This window comes from Drosophila elegans, unplaced genomic scaffold, assembly GCF_018152505.1.
Source record: "Drosophila elegans isolate 14027-0461.03 unplaced genomic scaffold, ASM1815250v1 contig_208, whole genome shotgun sequence".
Lineage (NCBI taxonomy): Eukaryota > Metazoa > Arthropoda > Insecta > Diptera > Drosophilidae > Drosophila > Drosophila elegans.
In genome coordinates this window covers 6,841,368-6,860,408 of record NW_024545578.1, presented here as the reverse complement: position 1 = coordinate 6,860,408, position 19,041 = coordinate 6,841,368, and the positions used below count along the sequence as shown (strand labels likewise).

The 19,041-nt window shown below is 39.3% G+C and overlaps 5 protein-coding genes across 5 annotated transcripts; 1 reads left to right on the top strand and 4 right to left on the bottom strand.

Annotated features, from left to right (window-relative positions):
- Window positions 1–3,962: 3,962 nt before the first annotated feature.
- Window positions 3,963–10,448, bottom strand: LOC108145802. The gene is made up of 3 exons (XM_017271377.1): window positions 10,437–10,448; window positions 8,363–8,506; window positions 3,963–5,090 (listed from the first exon to the last, which is right to left on the bottom strand). Exons 1-3 carry the CDS (start codon window positions 10,446–10,448, stop codon window positions 3,963–3,965), a joined length of 1,284 nt encoding a protein of 427 aa, XP_017126866.1.
- A 1,392-nt stretch (window positions 10,449–11,840) lies between these two features.
- On the bottom strand, window positions 11,841–12,646 carry LOC108146067 (cuticle protein 8). The gene has a single exon (XM_017271881.1). It carries the CDS (start codon window positions 12,605–12,607, stop codon window positions 11,999–12,001), a length of 609 nt encoding a protein of 202 aa, XP_017127370.1. The 5' UTR covers window positions 12,608–12,646; the 3' UTR covers window positions 11,841–11,998.
- Window positions 12,647–13,819: 1,173 nt separating this feature from the next.
- LOC108146066 (histidine-rich glycoprotein-like) lies at window positions 13,820–14,845 on the top strand. The gene has a single exon (XM_017271879.2). The coding sequence runs from the start codon at window positions 14,104–14,106 to the stop codon at window positions 14,713–14,715; it is 612 nt and encodes a 203-aa protein (XP_017127368.2). The 5' UTR covers window positions 13,820–14,103; the 3' UTR covers window positions 14,716–14,845.
- A 667-nt stretch (window positions 14,846–15,512) lies between these two features.
- Window positions 15,513–16,283, bottom strand: LOC108146068 (kininogen-1-like). Its single transcript, XM_017271882.2, has one exon. It carries the CDS (start codon window positions 16,221–16,223, stop codon window positions 15,630–15,632), a length of 594 nt encoding a protein of 197 aa, XP_017127371.1. The 5' UTR covers window positions 16,224–16,283; the 3' UTR covers window positions 15,513–15,629.
- A 229-nt stretch (window positions 16,284–16,512) lies between these two features.
- Window positions 16,513–17,238, bottom strand: LOC108145630. The gene has a single exon (XM_017271166.1). It carries the CDS (start codon window positions 17,236–17,238, stop codon window positions 16,513–16,515), a length of 726 nt encoding a protein of 241 aa, XP_017126655.1.
- Between the last annotated feature and the right edge of the window lie 1,803 nt (window positions 17,239–19,041).

Sequence of the window (19,041 nt, the reverse complement as noted above, 5' to 3'; positions counted from 1 at the left end):
GTTTCACCAAACTTACGCAACCCGAGAGATCTGTGCGTGTGTGTGACAAATGCGTGGCGAGGCGAACTAAACTCGTCCAGCGATCAGCCTGAAGTAGGTTAAAATTCGCGCAGCTGACTTTTCTGCTTGCGTTTGCAAATGTTGAAAAATTAAAATTCAATCAAATTGCGAAAACCGTTCGCGTAAAGCCCAAAATAAAAATAAAAAAATATAAAAAACAAGGTAAAGCTGGACCAACAGCCCGAAACATGTTTCATGTTCAATTAACAGCAGCACCAGCAGCAGTCCTAGTTGGAAAAAAAATGGCAGGAAAAGTCGGGAACATTTGCGGACTTAACTCTTCTCCCTGGATTCGATTTTCCGATAAAAATCGCATCATGCAACACCCAATCGTTGAAGCTTAATTGGTCCACAAGGTTTATCTACTGGCACCGGCACTCGATCTGGATCGGCATTCTTTTCCAACTGCCGATTGCGTGTCTTGGTTTTCCCCACCTACCTACCTTTTTTTTTCGCTTTTTTCCATCGATTTTTCTTTCGGTCCGGTCTGGGCTTCTAATTGAAATGTCAACGCGTGTGCTGCTCAATCAATTTTCCAGCCAGCCATTTATGGTTGGTTAGTTTTATTTCGGCAAAACTTCGCCTAGATTTCACATCGCTGGTAATCGTCTGGCCAGGAGTTTGTCTTGCCTCTAGTTTTTTGGTTTCTTTTTTTTCCATCTGGGTGTTTTTAATTGATTTGGCCGGCATGCGGTGTCATTTGCGAGTCAGGGACAATGTGGCTGCGATGGCAGCTTGATGGCTGCCAGTGCCACCAAATGGCAGACTTCAGAGTTCAGACGCGGCGGACAGCTAATTAAATGCGCTCATAAAATATCAGGAGACATGGCCATTAATAAGGTCCATTGGGACTGGATCCTGATTCAAGTTTCTACTTATCAATATTTTCATACATGCTTATTATAAATAAAATATTAATTGATTACCACAATTTGAATTTTTGTCTTGACTTTTTAAATTAGATACAAAAATTGTAGATTCGTGAGAAATCATTTTTTTATTAAACAAACATTTCTTTAAAATTATTGTATTTATTGCATTGCAAAAAAATAAAATATGATGATGTAACATTAAGGTTCGACTTAAATATATAATATAATAATAAATAATATTTAGCCCTTAAGATAAAGTATTACCTTTCGACTACAAATTATTTAGTTGAAAATTTAAAGCAATACATTTTAGCCTTTAATATTCAAATTGATTTTCCAGGTTTTAAGAAAAAATAAAAAAGATTGAAACATTCAACCCACTTTATTTTATATTGCAAGCTAGCGAGGATTTCAATAAATATTTAGTGCAATTATTTTTGTATAAAATCCAAGGTAAAAAGCCGGATGTTATTGTGAACAACTAAAGTTGTAAACAATTTAATTTATGAAGCATACCGTCAGGGGCAATTTGATTTAAAAGTAGTTTGCTTATAGAAGGTTAAATAACAATATTTTATTAAATATTTAATAGGTTGATGCTTCGGTTGAACAACTCCTGAAGCAACCTCCTTTGAAGCAAAATATGCACCTCTGGTCGACTCGAGTGTCATAAACATTTGTCATAATTAACACAGATTAGGCATTCGGCATTCTTAATGTTCGATCTGCTGTACTGACTCTCCCACCAGCTAATCCAATTTAGCTAATCTCATGCATAACTAGTTCGACCACAGATCGAGTATTCTAATTACGGGTGCGATTTTGATTTTGATTTCGATTTCGATTTCAAATTCGATTGCCAAATGCCAGTTTGAGCACTCGCACTTTTTGTCAACGCAAAAACTGTTGCGTATGGCATTGACTTGGATTTTCTTGCGATTTCGATGCATAAATTGACGTATCGACCTGCGATCAGGGACCAAAGTGTCAACTGGCAGATCGAAGTGAAGAGGGCGAACTGAATAAATAACTGATTGCTTATATGCAAATTGCTCCCACATTGCGATTCTAGGCGAACCAGTTTCCCAGGCATCGGCTCCAAAGTGATGCCAATAAAAACCGCGATGCTCATAAACGGCGATCGCTGCAGAATCACTTAGCGCGTTTTCCACTCGCGTGAGAATGCCCGATAGATTCTCAGATTTCGGCTTACGTAGTAGAGTAGTGTGTTCAGTGCAGAGGCGTTTGTCAGCGCTCCCAATTAAATAATTTACAATTTTCTAGATTAGGCGCCGCCTCCGACCAACGACATTGAACGTAGTCAGGGGCTATGAGTCATGACTCCGATCTGCGATCAGCGATCTGCGTTCAATATATCTCAAGAGACTTAGATCCGGTTTGGGGCTCGCCGGACTTGCCGGTGGAAAAGCTGCCCCGCTGACACGCACACCTTTTAAGGAAAGGATCCCGATCCCGGCCCCACACCACCCCTCGCCCCAGAGTGATGGCCAAAAGCAATTAGCGGCCCAAACAAATGTGAGAGACAATTCTCAGAAGTGCCTGCATCATGGCCCATGCATTGCAATCGCATAATTTGCTGTCAAATCGCACGCGTTTTTAGGCATACTCTAGCGAGGGGTGGCTCCACTTTGTTGGAAGAAAAACAACTTAAATTAAAGATATGAATATTACGACTTTTAATGATAAGTAATTTAAACTTAAGAAATAAATATTATTAATTTTAAAAATGCAATAGATTTAATAAAATACAATAACTCAAGGTTTTTTTATATTGTTACGATTTAATTAAACCTTATTATAATAACTTAGATTCTAGTGATATTATAATTATTATTACTCGTGTTACGTTAGAATAGTGTTTCTAACAATAATTGTATAAACAGTATTAACAATTTCTTACCACACCTCACTTAGGAAATCGTTAAACATTTACTAGCTTCAACTCTAAAAGAGTATTTATATCTTTTACCTCAGTTATGGAAATTTTTGGGGCGTTTTCAGTGCTGCGTTGTCGGCTTGAAATAATTAATGCGAACTGGTGTTAATTTATGGTTGTCGCTTTCGTTGTTGGATGGCGTTGCCGCTGCTTTGGCCATTGCATGGCATAATCACAAAACTCAATTGGAGGTTTGGCACTGCGAGAGGGATCAGAAGTCGGCGATCTTTGGCTGCTTGTTAGCAATTTCCTGTCAACCCACGAATTTTGTGGCTCATTGTTTGTCTCGACTCGAGTTCTATGATTTATGATGGAAAATCGGCGGCAAGTGCAGCTGAAAATTTAATTCCGCAAGATCATTACTTACCATGTCAGGGAGTGGTGCATTAATTCCCTCTTCTGTAAACAAATCGCACAAAGTTAATTAATCCCACACTAATGGGAAGAAAATTGTTGAAGGTAAATGCGTTTATAATATGTCAACCATTTTTATAATATTTTAACTACACAATTAACAACTTAACACCGAAATGTGTGAATAAATGTTGAAAACCAATAAACGAAGTGCATAAAAGGACAACTTTTTGCTGATGCAAACTTCAAAAACTTTTATTTTTTATTGTCGAAAGTGTTTTAAGAATATTATATGATGTTTATAGTTATAAAAGCACTTTACCTTATGTGTGAAAGGCAATTTGTTTCTCCCAATAGTAAAATCGCATTTAACAACAAATTTTTGTTGTATCAAAATTTAAAACTATATCCAATATCAATTTAATGATTTAATATAGCGAAATTTAATTTATTTGACAAACAATAACTAAGATTTACATAGCTAAACAAATAAATTACTCATAAAACGAAACAAATAAATAAAGAAAGGAAACACTTTACAGAGAAAATAAATTCAACGTCTTAGGTTCCAAAAAAAGGGTAAAAACATTTTAAAAAGTAAACCAAAATATTAAAAAAAACACTAAATAAAAATAAATAAATATTACTTTTTAAAATGTTTCTACACCGTTTTTGAACTCGAAACTTTTGCTAGTTTTCTCTGTATACTAAACTTATATTTAGACACCCTCCAAGCTGCGATAGCTGCCGGAATCGAAGCTGTGTGCACCGGCGTACATGGGAACCATGTGCTTCTTGTCCTTGCGCACCATATTCTGGACCAGAGTGGCCGACGCCGCGCCCTGTTCATCCTCCACGTAGTCCTCGAAATCGTCGTCCAAAGTTTTGGGAAAGAGAACTGGACCGGATTTGTCGGGCCACTGGACACGTGGCTTCTGCTTGGGTTGCAGGGGACGCAGCTTCTTGGGCTTGCGGTTGAAGTAGCTGGAGTAGTCGGGTCGGGAATAAGACTTCGATACGCCCTTGTACTTGTAGTGCTTCAGACCGGGCGTGGTGTGGACCACCTTCTTTTGGTGTATGTGATTGGAGATGCTGTCGGGGATGCTGACTCTGGGCTTCGAGGGCGAGAAACTCGTGTGCAGCGATTGCTGTTGAATCGACGGCTTGTGTATGTAGTTGTGGGGCACCTCCTTGGGCTTGTAGTGCTCGTAGTAAGGATGATGAGAGTGTGCTGGTGATCCTGTGGTATAGTGAGGTCGATACTCCTTCGGCTCGTTCACAATCACCGCCTTCCAATCGCTCTCTTGCACGGCATAGGTGGGCTGCAGTTTCTGCGAGTAGTCCTCTAATTTGTGAGCAGCGGCTATTTGCTTATAGTACGTATCCCTGGCCTGCTGCAAACGATCCCTAATCCCCGGATCCATATCCATGGGCACTTGCTTAATCCTCGCATGTGGCTTGATCTCAATCAGGCTGGGAATCTTCGGATGCGAGTGTGTGAGATCCTCAATGGGTCTCTTCAAGGGCTTAATGTCCGAACTGAGGACAATGTGCTCTTGATCCTTGCTGTAATGATTGATCTTCGACTGTGAGGTGTCGTCGTTGACGTGGTTACTGCTCTCCGGATTCTCTGTGATGGGATGCGAATTGGCACCCACCGTCTTGACAATCGCATTGAAACCCTTCTTGGCATCGGCTGTGTAGTGAACCGTTCGTATGGAGCCATCCGGTTCCAAAATGCTGTAGTGACCCTTGACCCCGTCGCCATCGCGGGACTCCCACTGCGACTTCACATCGCCCGTATGCAGATCCTTGACCCCATAGCTGAAGGCATACCCCGGATGCTCCTGAAACGAATCAAAAATCGGGTAAATATGATTTAGTGCGTTTTTAAACGCTGCCAAAACGCGTGCGTTTCCAACCGCACCCAAAATTCGTACACACACTTTTCGAAACCCCAATGGCTCTGTCAACGTCTGTAGAATTTTATATGTTTTCATGACGACCAACAAATAACAAAAAAAAAATAAATGCCAAATAAAAAATGAAACAAATGCCATTTTTTTGTGTCAAGGCAAAAACGCGTGCTGTGCACAGTTTGAGAGCCATTGGAGGAGGCCTTTGGGTTGGGTTTTTGCAGTTCTTGGGGGATTGGGTTTTCGTTTGATCTGCAGCCGACATTGAAGTCAAAGCAACAAAATAAATATTAATTAGAAGAGAGCGGCTTAACCCTAGAAAGCCGTATAATAAGGTGTTCAAAGCGCATACATCTTTAAACTCCAAGTTTTCTCATTGAAAACTGTATCACATTTTAATTGCTTTGAATGTAACCTTATCATTAGTGATAATAAAAGTGTTAAATGCAAATGACTTTAATTTAAACTTAAATGACATTCTAGATTGTTATTTATAGCATAAACGACACGCATTAACCCCATAAAGCCAGCCACTAAACAAACCGAAAATTTACATAAATTCAATTAATATAAAATGTAGAGCATTCGGTGTCACTTGGACACGTTGGCTTTACAGTATATGTGTGTGCTTGTGCGTTTTCCCCTTCTTTTTTGGCACCTTCAGTATTTCTAAGGCAAATTGCAAAAGTTTTTCGCATGCTTTGGCGCTGGCTTCAATTAAGCGCAGACGTCCATAAATGGCCACGCACACAAACGCTAGCTGTTTTAATCTTTTTCATTTTCATTTTCATTTTGTTTTTTTTTTTTTGCCCCTCTTGCAGTAGTCAGTATGGGTAACTATTGGTTTCTTTTCTGGCGGTTACTGCTGGTGCTGCTGCAGTTGTTCGCTGCCTATCAATTTTAACTCCCTGCTCCGCTGTCGCTGTCCGGACAAAACAAATGATTACAAGCGAGTGTAACCTGAGCGGCAGCCGTCGCACGCATGTCCCTCTATGTTTAGGCACAGTGAAACCTCCTTATTCAGAGGTAGATTGCATAGAAAAAGAACAGATGTGGCAAAGCCCTAAACAAACAGATCATTTTTGGTATACTTCAACATGACATTAAATTTATACCGTCATGTGATCCAAGAAATTAGAAAATTCTTCCTAGTAAAAATAAAATATGAAACTTAAAGTGCCATTAAATTTACAAATTTTACATGTTTTTAATATAACCAACAATCTTAAATAAGTATGTATGTGTAAACAATGTGGTTTTTTTGTTTCTGTTATATAAATTTTGTGTGTCTAGTTTATTTAAAAGGGAGATTAATTTTTAAAACTGTTTAAACTCTATTTTTTTAAAAACAACAACTTAAGAAGTTCTAAAAAAGCACAATTGTGGCAGTACTATTTAGTTAAGCTATACTGTATGTTATAAATATATTTGAGCGCCTGGATATATGGAGGTTTTAATAAGAGTTGCATAAGGCGACGCATTGGCGCATTGGCGCAGTGGTCGCCATTGGCGCATTGGTAACTGGCCACCCAAAGAGATCATTTGGAGCAGCGGCCACGGTTGGTGGCCAATTTTGCGGGCAACTTTTGTGGGTGCGTGTGAACTTTAACTCATAAATTTATGGGTGAGCAATTTATGATTTGGCTAACTGGGCGTATGCGCAATCACTCCAACTCCGATCCACAATTACATGCAAATTACGCATACGCGGCGTTGTCAACATTTTGACAACAAATCGCCCGACAGATCGTGGGAGCACACAGCACGCCACACCGATTTTGAATCAAAAATGTTGTGTGACAGACGCGACAGTTCCAAAGGCGTTTACCCGTCGCAGCGACCGACAGACAGACAGCATGGAAAACATTTTAACATTTAACATTTTTGTGATACGAAAAAAAAACAGTTACAAAAGAAAAGAATTCAATCTCGCCTTCGGGCCACCTTTCGCTTAACTCTTTGGCTCGTAGGTGCAGCAGCCACAAGCTGAGTTATAAAGCCATATATGGCGCCCCCAATCGTGTGTGCACGCAAAACGCATTTTCGCATTTTCGTATTTACGCATTTTCGCATTTTCGGCTACCTGCCAGCTTCCACCACTTAGCCCCCCCTCTCACGCTGATTTTCCCGCTGAAAAAAAAGACAATGGATTGGAAGTCAGGTCGGGCCAACAAGTTGATTTATGTGGGCGGCGGTGGAGGCGGTTTATGGCCATCGAAAGATTTAGTATCGAACATTCGGCACATACTCGCACGACAACATTCACTTTCAATGGCGGAAAATGCGTTTTCCACGATCGCAAGATTAGCGCTGGTATTTATGCGTTCGCAGGGGGATTTCGACTTAAACTGCCTTGATGTATTAATCGCTGGCTGGTTCCGCTCTACTTTCCGATAGATCGATCAAATTCGTAATTAATTGTGAGACGTTATATGATTTATTTGATTCAAATGTGACCTAACGATCATTTTTGCGGACAGCTGTCCGCTATTATTACGCTAAAATATTTTATTTATTTGTTAATATTTTCGCCTAAAGCCTTTATGATATATGGTCGTGGGCTTAACAAATACATTCGATTATTTATTGCCTAAAAATTAATGTGTGGGCTATAACACATTTTCAAATATTCTTAAGAAGATTTAACTAATTTTTATGTTTTTTTCTTTTTTTCATAAAAATATAAATGTTAAAACGGTGAATACACCCATGTTTTTTTTTATCAAATCTCTATTATTTATTTTGTTAAATACTTATTATTTATTTAAAAAAAAACCTGCACATAAGGACATGCTGATTTAAAATCTTTTATTCAAAAATCCAATCAAAGCAAAAATGGTTTTTTTTTGACTGAACTGTTTATTTTGTAACTGCCTTGAGATTAAACATTTGAACTTGGTGACAGCGTATTTGATAATGATTGCTATTCAATCAAAATAAATAAATTACGGCTTAAATGTATTTTAAGTTTCCAAATATATAACATATCCTTAAAAGGGAAAATCAAATTTTAAAAATTTAAAATAACTTTAATTTAATTGTAAAATGTTCAATACAAATTAAGAACATTGAGACATGAAAGTCTTAATTGATCTTTCCTTTAATTTTTCCTCACTGTGTCTATAACTAAACCAGATAAATAAATTCCTGCCACGCTCTCAATGGGATTACTTTTTTGCCTTTTTCGGTGCTGGCTCACTTACATATTGCGGGGCGTACTCCATGGTTTCATCATCGTCGTCGGCCACCACAACAGGTGCCCCGCCCCTGGCCGCATTTATGGGCGGTGGGCGTGTCCACAGGCAGATCAAAGCGAGCAGGATGGCCGGCGGCAAATGGCTCGTTATCTGCAAAAAGGCATTTAAGCGGAATATGAATATGCGGTTTTTATCATTGCGAGCGCTTAATAAACGGAGCGATAAAAAACAAGTTAAGTAAACATACCAAAACAGTTAATAAATTGCCTACAAAATTATTACGCGAGCCCATAATAGGAAATAAGAGCAAATAGGCAAGGGGACCGACAAAAATAATTAATTGGCCAACGAACGGAGGAGCGTGTTTCGCAGATTGGCCGGGATTTCATTTTCATTTGCGCAGTTTCATTTGTAACTTCATTTTACTCGATCGCGATCGCGATCGCGATCCCAGACCATGTCATACAGCGTTGTGACAGTTGTCAAATGGTAATGGCAAAATACACCTTGCCGTCCGAAATCCAAAATTAGGCAGACAGATAGACACCGGGGCGCACATTTGTATCGAGCATATATGACAGCAAATGCCTGTCCGGCGAAACGAATCGAAACGAAAACTTTTGGAGATTGATGGCTTTGCTTAAGACCAGTAGTCAGTGGTCAGTAGTCAGTGTAGCCCGTGTAGCCCGTGTAGCCCAGTGCTTGCCTCGATTTCGCGATGAAAACGGGCAAACGGGTCTGGCAGGATACCGTACAATTCAATTTTCCCAATTGCAATCGCCTCGCATTTGTTTCTTTGCAAATTGCAAAACCATTTTTTGGACATTTTTGATTTTCGATTTTTGGTTTTTGGTTTTCGGCTGGGAGTTGCGAATTGCGAGATCGACGGCCCAACCTCGATTGGCATGTGTCGCTGCTTTGGGGAGGCTTGGTTTAATTAGCCATCGAGACGATGGCCATTCCATATCGCTTCCGTCGAGATTTGTCAAGAATGGCATGATTGGCATGCCAGCACAATGCGACTAAACAAATGAGGCGAAATGAGGCGTTCAGCATAGCACACATTGCTAAGTAAAATAGGTATTAACCAATCTGCAAGAATCACGCTCATATATATATATCATATCATTGCCTATACATCTAAATATGTTAAAATGTCATTTGTCCTAAAATGTACCTACATATTTCATCATTTAAATCGTTATTCCTAAAATTTTAAGCCAAATTGACTTCAGAGATAACTTATTAGTATCGCTAACTAAATGCATACAATACAATACAATAGTTTCTCAATGTTCTTTAATTGTTTTAATAATTAAAGAGTGCTATAAAATGAACAGCAACAAATAAACATTTTTTAGACCTAGAATCTAAATCTGTTACAGGCTTTAGGGACAAGAATCAAAACTCTATAATTATATTATTATGTAACACTTTAGTTGAATATTAAAATATATATACTCACACATTTTTAGTAATTTTTTTATCTTTTACTAAATGAGCAGAACCAAATAATAATTGCTTAGACTAAAGTCTGTGATAAGACTTTTGCGGTATAAAAATCTCAAACGCTTTAAATAAACTATTATTTCACAATATTATTGTATACTGAATATGTATTCTTGATTTGGGAATAACGAAGTTAATGAATTTAGAGTTTTACAGTAATTTAAAAATATTAATGGAGAACAGCTCAATTTCAACCAATATCGGTTGTAATTTAAATTTCTTGATTAATTATTTTACAAATTTATCTATATAAAACTATTTTAAATAATTGATATCCTCTTATATCAATGAGCAGTACACGAAATTAAGAACACAAAATCCACACAAAATGCTTAAAATCTACTTTTAAATGTTCACTAAATCCTTTAATTGATCTTTAAATATAGTTTTTATTACTCAATGTACAGGAGTTGGATTTGCATTCGTGTTTATTTGCTAGACTTTCACTTAAAGTGAAAGTTTGGTTATCTTAACTTTCGCTCTCGATTTCCAATTGCCAAAAAAAATGTGGCTCAGTAAACAGCAAATGAATTTGTGATTTTATTTATTTTCCATCTTAAACAACACTTACATAGAACCGCATGTCGCTTTTGGTAAAATAAAATTTCAACTATTATACGAAAAACACATTCACTGATCACTGGGCGTTTTAAAACGCTAGCAAAACGCGCTGCAGTCGCTCCTCTTCGATCTTCAATTCGATGCCGTGGTTCAATGTCAAGGACAAAAACGTAATTAAAGCGTTGGCGCGGCATTGCCAAAGTATTTATAGATGAAGACGAGGACCGGCACAAAACGCTGAGCTTCGGTTTCGTTTCGTTTCGTTTTCCCGGCGACAAGATTTTCCGGCTTCACCGGTTCCACTTCCAACGTCCAATATCCACCTTCCCACCCATCTACCATCCCACCATCTACCATCCAACTAACAACTTCCAATTCGCAACTGGCCAGACGCAACCAACTGCGATGAGCAACACATTGCAGATTAAACATTGCAGATGGCAGATTGCAGCTGCTTTGTCGCTTCCTAAGCTCGCTCTAATTGACAATTATTGGCTGAAACCCGTTTAGCCACCGATACTGTCATGCAACCCATACTACATTGTATATATATGTACACATATATATATTCCCTGATTTGGGCGGTCCAACTTTTGGTTTCAGGCGCCGCCGTGCGGCAAGTAAAAGTCGTCGCCGTTGTCGTTTTCGACGCTTCGCTGCAGCTGTCTAATGGCATTATAAAATTTATACCTGCCAGCATTACGTTTCGACTTTACATAAATTAATGGCGATTTGCTCTGCGAATGTGTCGTGTCTCCACTTTGCCAGTTAATCCTGGTAATCCGTATTCAAATCAAGTGCTGCAGTCCAGCACACGAAGCGGTGCTACAAATTATGGAGCTTGGGAAAATTTCCCAGAGTCGTATGTTTGAGGCGGAAAAATTAATCTATATTTTCGGTATGGTATTTCACGATTGGTTAAATGACTTTTCATTGCTATTATAGTGAAAAATGCTTTGTTTTTAAATTGTATATATTATATTATGGAATTTGTACATACCATAATTCCTACTTCTACTTTTTAACCAGCCTAAATATGTTGGGAATTGTGCCGGAAAATTTCCAATTGAATTATGTTTTAATATTCTTACAGTTTTTAATGCTTTTTAGGCATTATTGGTCTTTAATATAAGTTAAATCTTTAAAATTTCTGCTAACTTATAACTATTCGTTTTCTTAAGTACGTTACGGAAAGGAAAATCTGTCTGTTCATTCAGTATTAAAATTTTTATTAAATTAAGAATCATTAATACATAGTATTTACTTCTAATGCAAGCTGAAATATTTATTAAGAGAATGCTCAAAACCTTAGACAAACAAACGTTACGTTTCTGACCTTACCTAAAACATAAATTGTCTTAATTCGACAGTGATTTTTCCCCCCAACCACCTAAAAATATTAAAAACGTATACATTTTCGGCTATAAAAGTTATTTTAATAAAAATAGATATTAAGACAAATACTACACGTGTAAAAAGCTTGCTTTAGTCAGGTTATTTTGTTGCATTGTTAAATATGCTGTTTGTTTCAGATCGGTTTCGTCCTGGCAATCCATCTCAGAGGTCCTTGAATCAGTGCAATTGCTTCACGCTCACATAGCTGCTGGCGTGTCCTCCGTATCCGTGTCCATGTCCATGTCCGTAGTGGGCCACCACATCGTGACCATAACCGTAGTCGGCTCCATAGATGTCGCCATGTCCGTAGCCCTTGTGATAGACCTGTGGGTGGTGGGCGTGACCCAGTTTCTTGACCACTGCATTGAAGCCATTGTGGTCGTCGGCGGTGTACTCCACCACTCGAGTGGTACCATCGGATTCCTTGAGGGAGTAGCTGCCCTTGACCTTGTCGCCATCCCGGGTTTCCCACTGGCTCTTCTGATCGCCGGTGTGGGCATCTTTCACACCATAATCGAAGTGGTATTTGGGATAGTGATCTACCTCGTGCTTTTCATATCCATAGCCATAGCCGGAGTAGCCTGCACTGGGGTAACCATGGCCGTAGTTGCCTCCGTAGGCACTGATCACATCGTGATCGTATCCATAGCCATAGCCATGGCTCTTGTGGATGGGCCCCTCGTGTTTGGTCACCGAACTGTAGCTGGTGGCATGTCCTCCATGGGGAAACGCCAAACTTCCGCCCACCAGAAGGGCAAATAACAGACCGCCGCAAAAGGATTTCATTTCGTGCACTGCAATCGTCGTTGTTTTCCAATCGGAACTTTGATGATGTCTGATGGTTCTTAGGGGGCCCATCTACTCTTTATATACCACTCCAAAAGTGTGGGGCAATAAACCATCGGGTGGTCATTCTCTTGGCCACACCATTCACCATTCGTGCTAGCTGATTTGCTAATTACCTCACTAATCCATAATTATTATTATTGTTTTGGCCATTGAGCTCTATAGAAAATCGATCACATTTTATATCAAAACCAAATTTGTTACAATTATATTCTGCTGAAAATAATTAATTATAACAGAATCAAAAGGTGTTGGCAAGTTCGTTAACGTTTCAATAAGCTTGAACTCTAGTTAAAGAGAAGGGCCAAACTAACGTAAATTCTTAACGTCTTAATAAGCAAAAATTTGAACTGAAAAAATAAAAGCAATAAGGAAATGTTTATCTACAAAAATGTAACAGGAAGGCCATTAAAAATGTACACTATTTTGTTAAGGAAAACTGATTAATATTCTGTTTGCATTGAACATTTTTTACTCTCAATAAAAATTTTGAATAAAGTATAATTAATGCGTTTTAAATAATATAAAAAAAAATTCGCATTAATTTAGGACTTTTTAAATATTACTAATTGTAACAGTTTTATAAAAAACTAGAATTTTTTCATTTTATAATTTCAATTTTAAGATTACTTAACATTAAACTGTACAATTCTCAAGAAATTTAGAATAATAAAGTTTAGCTAAACAAGATGGCCAAAGCTTAAGTCATTTACCAGAAACTTAAACTTATTTTGTAATATTGGTATAACTTTGTATATTTTCCTAGCAAAAAAGCCTCTAACCTTGTTAATTACAAATATTTAGAAAAAATTAACCGCTCTTTAGTGATTTAAGACCAATTCGGAAGCTTTGGGTGCCCCACCGCAGACCCCCTGGGCAGAAACACCGACCGATTCGACTGTCCGCCCAGCCCTGCCCCCTCCCCCTTCCCCTTCCTCTTTGCCACCTATCTCAAGGTCATTTGGCGTGAAGTTGGCGAAGAAGAGGGGCGAACCCAAGAAACGCAGCGAGGCGAGGCGACTATTGCTACGTAATTTGAAAGCGGGCCACACTTGTTGATTGATTTCTAAGCAACAAAAACATAGCAATATAGCAAGCTTTGCTTTTATTTTTATTTTTTTTTTGCTGATTGGGCGATGTTCACGCCCCGTTTATCGATGTTGTTGTTTTGTGAGCCACATTTAATTTGCCAATCGCCCCAGCAAAGATTATGAATACGAATGAGGAAAAATGAAAATTTGCACAAAAATTCGAAGCATTTTTCATACCTATTTTTTGGGACTCTTACTTTTTTCTAGCCTATTTAGCCTCGAGGGTAAATGTAATTAATCGATCCGTAGAATGGGCAGAAGTATAAAAACGTTGGGCACTGTCTACCGACTATCACAGTTCCAATTGCGATTTAGGCCAAGCAAGTCGATCAGAAACTAACGAAAATGGCTCACAAACTAACCATCCTCTGCTGTGCTCTTTTGGGAGTGGCCGCTGCCAGTTACATTCCCCACGGAGGACACGATCACGGATACAGCATCCAGACGCACCACGAGGCACCCAAGCAGTGGCAGGATCACCAGCAGGATCACCACTCGTGGGCCCCAGTTCAGGATCACCATCACCAGCAGTGGGCACATGATAGTCACCAGCAGTGGAGTCACCACGAGGAGCCCCACCAGCAGTGGAGTCACCACGAGGATCCCCACCACCACCCCAAGTACGAGTTCGACTACGGAGTGAAGGACACCAAGACCGGGGACATCAAGCAGCAGTGGGAGACCCGCGATGGCGACAAGGTCAAGGGGGGCTACACCATGAAGGAGGCCGACGGACGCACCAGGATCGTTGAGTACTCCGCGGATGCCCACAACGGATTCCAGGCCACGGTCAAGCACGTCGGACATGCCGATCACTACGAGCACAGCCACGGACATGGACACGGACATGGACATAGTCAGGAATACGGACATGGACACGGTCATGCCACCAGCTACGCCCATGTCAAACAGGACACCAGCAGCAAGTGGGAGGACAAGAGCAGCAAGTGGTGGTAAAGGAGCTAACCAAACTGACTGATAAACCGATTCGAACTTACTAAATTATTGTAAATACAAACGACAAAATTGAAAACAATAGTTGTAAATAAATAAAGAAAAGCAAGGTGCAGAAAATGCGATAACTTATGAAATCAAAACAATTTTGTATTCATTGAAAATATTTTTTCAGCTTAAGCTTTCCAGCAGGTTGGCTGCTGCCTATATTTATTTTCTTCAATTAATTTAGGTTTATTTTTAATGACAGGAAACTGACATTCATTGACATAGAAAAATGTACAATCCGACAGTCCTATAACAATTGTTTAGTTGATTAGCTGTTATGTAAAATTAAAGTTTATTCATTAAATGTGTCGCTTTCTGGAATGATAGATTGATCGCTACGATCTCAATATAACTTTCCGGAAAACCCACTAAAGCTCTGATTTTTGGAGCATAAAAAGCCGAGTCTTGGATTTACTGTAAACGGTTAAAAATTTAAAATTCCATTTTTTTAACCAATTTATTATATTTTTCAAAAAGGTAATTCCGGTTGAAGGTATTAGAACTGTAAAATACTTAGCCCATCCCAAAAATTCGAAAATAAAATCCTATATTTTGATCTTATTAATACATTTCAACCCTTTTCAATCTTGTAAGCAAATCTTTTAAGGAGTTTTTAGATTGAGAACCATTCAAGCTACAGATTGGTCTGTCCCAGTATTTCTTAAAGTTTATTCTAAACCAAATAAGTTTAAAATAAACCGACAATAATTCAATTTTGATTTCATATTTTATCGCATTTTCTGCACCTTGCTTTTCTTTATTTATTGTAAACAAACAAAACAATAGTTGTATTGTTTTCAATTTTGTCTTTTGTATTTACAAAATTTAGTAAGTCCGAATCGGTTTATCAGTCAGTTTCGCAGGGTGATCTACCACCACTTGCTGCTCTTGTCCTCCCACTTGCTGCTGGTGTCCTGTTTTACATGGGCGTAGCTGGTGGCATGACCATGTCCATGTCCGTACTCCTGACCATGTCCATGTCCGTGTCCATGTCCGTGGCTGTGCTCGTAGTGATCGGCATGTCCGACGTGCTTGACCGTGGCCTGGAATCCGTTGTGGGCATCAGCGGAGTACTCGACGATCCTGGTGCGTCCGTCGGCCTCCTTCATGGTGTAGCCCCCCTTGACCTTGTCGCCATCGCGGGTCTCCCACTGCTGCTTGATGTCCCCGGTCTTGGTGTCCTTCACTCCGTAGTCGAACTCGTACTTGGGGTGGTGGTGGGGATCCTCGTGGTGACTCCACTGCTGGTGGCTATCGTGCGAGGCCACTGGTGCCCACTGCTGGTGATGGTGATCCTGAACTGGGGCCCAAGAGTGGTGATCCTGCCACTGCTTGGGTGCCTCGTGGTGCGTCTGAATGCTGTATCCTACTGCGTGTCCGTGATCGTGTCCTCCGTGGGGAATGTAACTGGCAGCGACCACTCCCAAAAGAGCACAGCAGAGGATGGTTAGTTTGTGAGCCATTTTCGTTGGTTTCTGATCGACTTGCTTGGCCTAAATCGCAATTGAAACTGTGATAATCGGTAGACAACGCCTAATGCTTTTATACTTCAGCCCATTCCACGGATCGATTAACTACATCTACTCTCGAGGTTAAACGGGTGGAAAAAAGAAAGACACCGTGAAATAGGTACGAAAAATACTGCGAGTTTTAAGTAAATGGAAATAAATTATTTGTAGTTTGTTTTACTATTATTGTATTTGGTTTACTATATGGAAATTCGAACTTTTCCATAGAATAATTTAGTAATAATTAGTTAATCATTTCGATCTTATCAGGCTGACTGGGCGAGGCAGATGTGGATGTCTTCTTTGAGTCCAGAAGTCGTTGGTATGTCTGCTCACTTAAGCTGGTGCGAAAGATCTCTTTCATATCTTTCGTTGTGGTTTTGAAGACCTCGACTTGCTCAGAGAAGTATTCCCAAAACTTGTCTTCCGGGCCGGGCTCAAGGCCAAAAATTTTCATGAAGTCGTTATATAATTCAGTGGACTCTTGGCGAATGACCAGATAATCTTCCTTCAACTCCTCCTCTTTGGCCGCAAATACACACAGCGCTCGGATATTTTGAACGTATTCCGGATTACGAATAAGCATTAATTTGGTAGGCTGCATCTTCTTTATCTGATCGAGGATCTTTAAGCAGTTGTCTGGATTCCGGGATGCCAAAGATTTCCCCAGCTGATTGAAAAGATTCACGAAATCGCGTTCCGTGAGTAAAGCCGCCTCGTGGTCAAGCAACTGCTTTTCGAAACGCTTGGACTCGATCCTTGAAACCAGCATTTGCTTCGGCTCCACAATTATTCTACCGGGCATGTCGCCTGGCTTCAACCGACCGCACTCCAGACCCAGCTTTATATCCTCGGCCTCCAAGTGAGCCTTTTCCATCCAAGTCTTCTCGGCGGCGGCGTTACTGAACTTTTTCGGCTTATTCCATTCGATGTCGATGCCAAAACACTTGGAGATGGGAACGAATGCCATCAGGACTTTTTTTTTTTGGGATCGATTAGGCTTGCGAGGCATTTTTCTGCTGTCCGTCAAGTTATTAAAATGAATTGTGAGGTTTTTGAGGAAACTATTTTCAGCGCCTACTAGTCGAAACATCGAAGCCGTCTTCCTAAAAAAAGGGGTGAGATAGGTGAGTATGAAAATCAAACGAATCCAAAAAAAAATACAATTTTTCCAAAAGCAATCAAAAATTTGTAGCACTTACTTGTTGCTAAGTGTATTTAATCTACATTTGTATGCATTTTACATTTGATTTCGATGCTATGAAGGCGGCACCTAGCGGTGACTTTCATAACTTTAAACTGTGAGATGCACTGCTTACCTATATGGTAAAGCAGTTCTTTCAAAATTTTTGCGCGGCTCTAAGATTAACTTAAGAAGTTGAAATATTTAATTTAAGCTTTTTAACAAAAATAAGAATTTTAAATAAACTAGCTTTGGCAGTGCTGTTATTTGAAAGCAAGCTTTTAAAGAACTAGTTTTACTTTTTGCCAATCTCTGTTGCAATAGTCTTTAAACAACCTCAAATAAGCCAACCATAGTAAACTTCAATCCCACTGCCCTTGTCAACTGGTCAAACCATTGATGGAATGATGTCCATCGCAAGCCAAGGCATCTTGCCCTCGTCATATAAATTCATCAATTAAACATTAATTTATGCCGTGAAGCAAAGTTTTGCGGTCACATAAATCTGCGAGCGTTGTTTGCCCGGAGTTGTTGGTCGGAAACCAAACAGAAAATGCCTGAGGTCAGGCATCCCGGGGACCAAAATGATTGAAGCCTCCACCCTGAGAGAATTCCATTGGCAATGCTTCGAGGATAAGACTGCCACCGAAATGTAAATGATGTTGAAACATTTATCGGTTACAGAGAGAAAATCTCAACGCTGCGATAAGCGACAAACTGTTGACAGTTTGGATTGGTATATGCCGGGGATCTGGCCGGATTTATTGACCAAGCTAGTAGTGCATATATGTGGTTGGTTGGTTGGTTGCGAGACATAAAGTGGCGAGCAAAAACCCTTTGCCTTTGGCTCATAATTTGCCGCTCCTCCACACACTGTCGTCCAGTCTTGGTCCTCCACCTCCAATTTTCCGCCTTTATATGGTTTCATTAAAAATGCAAATGAGCAGTGGAGATTGCAATCGTGGCAGCCGACCAGGTGGGGTCAAACGAAAAAAAATGAATCAGAAAGAAAAGCTCACACAAAGACCGAAACGCAGACCTGAAATTTATGCCAAGGGTTCAGGGACTGAAATTTATTGTTGCCATCGAGGTACATCGAATATAAAGCTTCTTTTGTCCTGGAAATAACTCATAATTCTAGCAGTTTCCTTTGAAATAGTGATAATTAGCTAAGAGAAACTATTTCCGCATTTGGTATTGGTATTTCTATAAATTTTTGCTAAGTCGAGTTTGTTGCATTTTTTTGTAAGGACATTTAAATTTTACGAATAGAAACAACAAAAAAAATTCTATTTTAAAATTTAAAAATAGTGAAACTTTATAAAAACTTAATAGTACAGGAACGATAATGTCTTCATATTTTCATATTATAAATTTAGTGTAATAAAACAATTTTCTATCCTGTTTTATTCTAAATATTGAAATGGTTAAATTTCAGAAATTTGCTAAAGAATTAAAAAACTAAAAAAAGAATGTATTTCATTAATTGTTTGTTCCAGTTAGCAAAGTTTGACTGCACTTTCGTTTGCCTTGCAGTTAAAGGCAATTCATTTATCTAATGCAGGTTTCTGCAAGTGTATTTGAATTGCA

Bases quoted from the DNA above. Each gene is read 5' to 3' on its own strand.
- LOC108145802 (XM_017271377.1), bottom strand. The intron at 5,091-8,362 runs GTAAGTGAGCCA...GATTCGTTTCAG, and splicing joins TGGAGTACGCCCCGCAATAT to GAGCATCCGGGGTATGCCTT.
- LOC108146067 (XM_017271881.1), bottom strand. From the start codon at position 12,607: ATGAAATCCTTTTGCGGCGGTCTGTTATTTGCCCTTCTGGTGGGCGGA.
- LOC108146066 (XM_017271879.2), top strand. From the start codon at position 14,104: ATGGCTCACAAACTAACCATCCTCTGCTGTGCTCTTTTGGGAGTGGCC.
- LOC108146068 (XM_017271882.2), bottom strand. From the start codon at position 16,223: ATGGCTCACAAACTAACCATCCTCTGCTGTGCTCTTTTGGGAGTGGTC.
- LOC108145630 (XM_017271166.1), bottom strand. From the start codon at position 17,238: ATGGCATTCGTTCCCATCTCCAAGTGTTTTGGCATCGACATCGAATGG.